The following is a 6,161-nucleotide window of genomic DNA, read 5'->3' on the forward strand; positions in this document are numbered from 1 at the left end:
ACTTGAATAATAAGAAATTTGTTTAAGTTTAACTTAAATTCATAATTTGAATTAATGGCTCAAGTTCATGGTTTATTGAGTAAACAACATCGTTTTGTTAATAAATCACAAATTTGAACTATGAATTTGAACCATGTATTTGAATTGAGAAGTTGAACCAAACTCAAACCAAACGAGTTAAATCATTATTTATTTGAGTCAAACTCAAACCAACCTTAATTTTGACTAAAAACCCTCAAACCGAACTATTTTTTATTTAAATCAAACTTGAGTCAAAGAGTGTTCAAACGTAACTTGGTTGTGTCTCTACCTCTAAGTGCAACTCTAATTTTTTAGAATTATTGGCATCAAGCTGTGAAGACTGAAGTGAACAAATGGAGGAAGAATGAAATAATTTTATTACAGTTACACCCTTACTTAAACTAGAAGATGGGACTAAAAGTCTAGAAATCACTTCCCATATCCCCATTTTATTTCTTCTTTCACTCCGATTTAAAAAAATAAATGTCAATAGTATGGAGAATAATTGAAAGAATCAACAAATATTAAAATTTTCGTAGTATTCTTCCCATGGTGAAATAACTATTGACCCAAAAACTGAAGGAGATTAAAGAATGAAGATATGAAGTTAATAACAAGAAATTTACATAAAGGTGCGAAGCTTTAAGCAAATACAGGTATGCTTCAACCCTCCTGGCTATATCTTGTGGAGGTGGTCTTTTAAATGAATCTGCTTCAAAGCCTCTACATATATATATATATATATATATATATATATATATATATATATATATATATATATATATATATATATATTTTCTTTAAAACATATATGCTATCTTATTGTATTCGTATATCAAAGAGTATTCGCCTCTTCTTCGTATTATTTTACGTAAAAATACTTCATAGAGCACTTGACTGCTTCCAGTGCACAAATGAGTTGAGAAACTCCATCACCTGGATACAAATAAGAAATCTTAGTTAGCCTTGTGAATGGCAAACACAACTAAAGCAAGCAAACAGCAACAATTTAGATTCTGTACCTCTGATGGATCCCTTAGAGAGTAAAATGCTTTAGTCTCCTTGGGCACAGCCGAAACCAATATGCCATAACCACGATTTCCCTCTCGTAAAACCTATTACAAGCCAGTAAGTTGATTCATCAGATAAGCAGGAAATGCATATGGAATTCATTACAAAGTTAAAGCGATGGTGAGTCGTATATTACCGTAAATGCATCTTCATCTGTGCAGTCATCTCCAACATAAATCGGAAGTACATCATCACAATTACTTAACCCTGAAAATTTTTTCTATTAGTGATCAGAGCACATGTAAGATCAAAAGAAAATATATGTACTCACCAAGTGATTCAAGTAGCAACATGACAGCTTTCCCTTTGTCCCAATTGATCACAGGTCGAACCTCTAAAACCTAATCATGGTGCCCATGGACGACACAAATTAAAGAGGGAATAGCCTAAGTAGACCATGCAGTAAATAGTGAAATTCATGGAAAACAGACTGATCACTGCATGTTGGTTTAAAAAATTACCTTCCGCCCATGAGTCAATTGCAGACGTGGATACTGTTTTATGATTTCATGGACACACTGTGCAACTGTTTCCCAACTCTACAAACAAGTTCACAAAGTTCAAACTAAAATTAACAAAACAAGGCAAAAAAATACTGCCCCAGTTAGCATCAAATAGTCAAAACTTCAGTGCTCAGCAGAAACCCTTACCTTCTCTTCTACATTACGGTAATGGACAGAGACACAGAATTTATTATTCTCAATATTTACTCCCTTAATCTCCTTGGTATTCTCCATAAGGGAACTTAATACCTGTTCATACACAAAAAATATGAAATTGTGTATTACATTAAAAAGGAGAAAAAAAAACTTGTGATCTGACTGTAGAGGTAAGATGATTACCCACCTCATTAATCATAGGCAAAAATTCCCTAGCAGGCTGAAAAATATTAACTTCCTTGCTCTATATCCAAAGAGAAATCATATCAAAAAACAGTTCAAGAAAAGAAATAATATGAGGGGGAGAAACAACTTTAGCAGAGGAAAACTAGCAGCACACAACCTGCTTGTCGGTGGATATAATATTGTTTGGGTGATCACCAGATGTTAATTGTTCATCAGGACCCATGATGTCCATTCCATGACTTCCAGCATAATACAGTTCTTTCAGAGCTACAAACTCATAAACCTGTAATTGGAAACAAGCAATTGTCAATACCCAGAGGACTATGATGACCAGCAGAACAAACAGAAAAACTGCCAGGGAAGAATTTAGACTGATATCACTGTCACTGTATAGAAGAGGATCTGCAAGTAACCTTGTCGCGGCTTCTTCCACTGATTATTGCAGTAGGGATATGTTTTGCCACCTTTTTAACAGTAGCACGCATCTGAAAAATACGGTGTCAATGTGAATATGAAGGAAAAAGAAATAAGTTTTACCTAAAAATTTCACATGTTTATCCAAGAATCTGTACATACAGCATCAGACATGAAGGCACAATCAGGGTTGTCCACAATTGGTGAAAGAGTTCCATCATAATCTAGAAACAATGCTATCCTCTTGCCTTTTGCACAATTCATGATTTGTTCAAAAGACGTAAGTGCTGATGGATAGTGAAGCTGCAAAATCAATAAATGGTACAAAGGGCAAAGAACCAAAATGAGTAACTCATCAAAAGTTTTAGACAAAGTCCAATAACTTAAATGCGAAAATATACCAGCCAAGTACGGTAAGCAACATCAGCATCAGTTGACGCAGGGTCATTGTTAGAGTCTTTCATTATCTTCCTATGAGGAGGAGACGAGGCTTTCATGGCATCCAGCCAAGAATTGGCACGAACATCATCAAGTATTCCAGTTTTCTTCCAAGGAATGTTTAGCAATAAATCTGGGGAGAAAGCTCCTGAAGAGTATGGCAAGATACTGGAATGCACACCCAATCTTGACTTGTTTATGGGTGCAGGATCAGCAAGAACAGGAGCAGTATGATTAGATTTCAAGTCCATTCAATCAAGATTTGTAGAACAATCTAAAACGTGGAAACTTAGTAAACTTAATCCCCCACACAAATGCAAGGCAATACGCTTCAATCTTCAACTCAAATATCCTTATTACCCAACCCTTTTATCAATGAAGAACCACCTCTTCAACGTTTTCTTGTCACAGCTATTTGGTGAGCAGTCCATCAAGCATCAGGCTCCTGAACACTAAATCATCGAAGAATTTGTTAAGAGAAGAATGCATAGAGTCTAATGTCAGAAGTTTTTAAAATTAAGAAAGAATAACTTGTAAATACCTTCTCATCTCCATAGCCATGGTATCTGTGAGTGTTATGAGAGAAGATTATCTGCAAAAGATTAATTTGAGAGAGTAAAAAATGATTAGCTTCTGAACCAGAGGAAAATTCCTACCTTGCACTTGATGTTAAGAAAAATGAGGCAACAAAAGAAATTGATGTTGTTTATACTAACATAATCTAATTAGGTAATTTGTTGAACAAAGATAACATCATAAAAAATATTCCGATAAACTAACTCTTCACATAAAACAACCCATTCCAGAGATGAAAAAAATAAAATTTAACATCACTTTATTATTAATAAATACTTATATACTTTGTAAGTGGAAGTTGTGGGTTAAGAAAAATATCTTGGCAGAGTTGGTAAAGGGGGAAAACATATTTTTCCAGAGTCAATGAACTCACACACTACACTTTTCTTTTTCTGTTACAAGGTAATTCTTCCCCAAATCAAGTTCCTTTACAGTGAGAATGAGGGCACTAATGTCTCCTGCTTCAATTAAAATAATAACTTATATTACACATTGAGTACTTCCTTGGCCATCTTCACTTAAGGATATTTCATCAAAATAAAGGCAACAAAATGTTAAATTGTTTAGTCCTTCCCCATGATAACACTAACACAGAAGTTGCTTTTACATTTAACCCACTAAACTCCAACTTTTTTTGCTTTCTAATGAAAAAAAAAAGGGTGACCTAGATTTGTATCATTCCTACATCAATTTGAAACACATAGATTGCAAACAGAGCAACAAATATATCATAGAGTAAGTAACATATAAAAAAGGACAAACCAAAGAGTCTGCAAAAATCATGGACAAAAGCAACCAAATTGCAATGGTAAACAATATGTTTACAGCTTTTTGTATAACTAAAGAACTTAATCAGAAGCCCTGTAGAAGTTTGGATATTAATTTGAACTGAAGAGAAGGTTTCATCAAGATTAGACAACAAATTACTGAAAATTTGCTGTTTTGACAACAATAAAGATAAATAGCACAAACTGTTCACAGAATATGTCTTTTTGTTTAACGTGGAAGACCCCTCATGTGATTTCAATCAACTTCAAACATTGTAGGGTTACCATTATCCTAAGCTCCTATATGAAATATGCAAAGTATCACGTTAGAAAAAGCTCAAGCAGCAGACAAAAACATGGCAACTTACATCCTTGTTCTGGTTGAAGAAGGAAAGGTTAAACATAAACATTATGGTGTAAACAGTAAAATTGAATCACCTACATCACACTCAATTTAAAAGCATAAGCAGAAAACAAACCACAAACATATAAATATGTACACAAAGTAATGACAAATTATAAACAGTGTTGGACATTAAAAGGTGACCGACAGAACTAATATCTGGTAGGAAAAAATAGCAGCTATAGGTAGTTTTGCACAATAAAAAGCTCTGTTGCCCCACATAGTGGGGAGCAAACAATTCCATATGCAGCCACACAGGATGATCTACAGCTGCACAACCAGCATTAAAGATGAAGGACCCAATCCACAAAATCAATGATGTTAATTGATCATATTTATGTAAAGAAGATCAACGTTTCATTTCATGTATTACCATTCGTTGGTTTACTATCAAACATTCCAAAAAATAAAAAACCCCTCTTGTGGAATTGCCAAATTTAAGGTGAAAATTACACCTTGGCAAAATTGACATTTGACCATTCATTTATGATTTTGTAGTGAAAAGAAGCCAACAAAACACATTAAGACTCATGAAATCAAAAGACCAAAACAAAAATAATATTACATCAAACGTTTTCAAGCACAGCTTTAAGATAGACACTGTACAGATCTTGTTCACTCTCAACAGTATCAGTTTTACTATTGGAAAACATCGAAAAACTAAATTCACCAATCATCTAATAATCCATCTAAATGAAAATACCATTTTTAGCCTTCTGAAAAGGAACAAATAGCGTGCGTTCCTTTGTTTTCTTTCCAAGAAAACGAAGAAAACGAACGGACAAATCGTATAAACGCATGGCGTATAGGAACCAGAACTGTAAAAGACTTAAAAAAAAACCGCGAAGTACCTGACGTAAGAGAGCTCGAACGAAAGTAACGAATCACAAAGCAATCTTCAAATGCCGAAACCGGTATTGGCTAATGCTATTATTCTATCTACAAGAACAGAACAAACAAACAAGACGTCATTGCTTACACAAAAGAAACAAAAGTTAGATTGAGTATTCGATAACGACGTGATTCTTTGGGCCAAACCTTTCGTTCGATTCCAAATCTCTGCCGAAATACGAGATTAAGCTATGAAAATAATATGATAATAAGTAATATGAACAAATTCTGCAGAGAAATCGCAGAGAACAAGAACGAGAATCAAGCGAAATATCGGATGCAGAGAACGAGAGAGAAAATAAAAGAGAGGAGCTTTGAATGAGCGTTCCGGTATTTATAAGGTTTCGGGTTTGACGAAACGTGCTTTGCAGGGTAAACTCTCGGTTGTTGAACGGGAAACACACCAACTAAAACAATTTTATTGGCGCTCTACGACAGCGTTTTAGTTACCCGCCACGGGCTGGGCGAGTGAGCGGAACAGCGCGTGAAGGTCTGGGTTTTGTGAATTTAATTTGTCAATAACTGAAAGAACCCGTTGGAGTGAAGCTTTTGATTTGTTTAATAATAAAAACGGCCTAACGTCGAAGGGGTCCACAGAAATCTCGGAGATGGAAGCCACGTGGCGGACTGACTTTGAGGCCAAAGCACGTGACGACACCTGTGATCCAGTCGGAGCTGACGTGACCACGTTTGCAGTGGGGCCCACCACGAAAGTACTGGACGTGTTTATAGGGG

At 35.1% G+C, this 6,161-nt stretch overlaps 1 protein-coding gene across 3 annotated transcripts; it reads right to left on the bottom strand.

Annotated features, from left to right (window-relative positions):
- Positions 1-815: 815 nt before the first annotated feature.
- LOC123225295 (trehalose-phosphate phosphatase A-like) lies at positions 816-5,796 on the bottom strand. 3 transcript variants are annotated; one of them, XM_044649227.1, is made up of 14 exons: positions 5,574-5,796; positions 5,387-5,470; positions 3,331-3,381; positions 2,753-3,241; positions 2,514-2,654; positions 2,351-2,422; positions 2,095-2,220; positions 1,939-1,995; positions 1,743-1,844; positions 1,554-1,631; positions 1,364-1,433; positions 1,229-1,299; positions 1,044-1,136; positions 816-957 (listed from the first exon to the last, which is right to left on the bottom strand). In XM_044649227.1, the coding sequence occupies exons 4-14, from the start codon at positions 3,038-3,040 to the stop codon at positions 904-906; spliced, it is 1,152 nt and encodes a 383-aa protein (XP_044505162.1). In that variant the 5' UTR covers positions 3,041-3,241; positions 3,331-3,381; positions 5,387-5,470; positions 5,574-5,796; the 3' UTR covers positions 816-903. The 3 variants fall into 3 exon arrangements, with proteins under 3 accessions (XP_044505162.1, XP_044505163.1, XP_044505161.1); XM_044649228.1 differs by having other exon boundaries at positions 2,753-3,234; positions 5,387-5,474; XM_044649226.1 differs by having other exon boundaries at positions 5,387-5,474.
- Between the last annotated feature and the right edge of the window lie 365 nt (positions 5,797-6,161).

The sequence above is a fragment of the Mangifera indica genome, chromosome 9, assembly GCF_011075055.1.
Source record: "Mangifera indica cultivar Alphonso chromosome 9, CATAS_Mindica_2.1, whole genome shotgun sequence".
Lineage (NCBI taxonomy): Eukaryota > Viridiplantae > Streptophyta > Magnoliopsida > Sapindales > Anacardiaceae > Mangifera > Mangifera indica.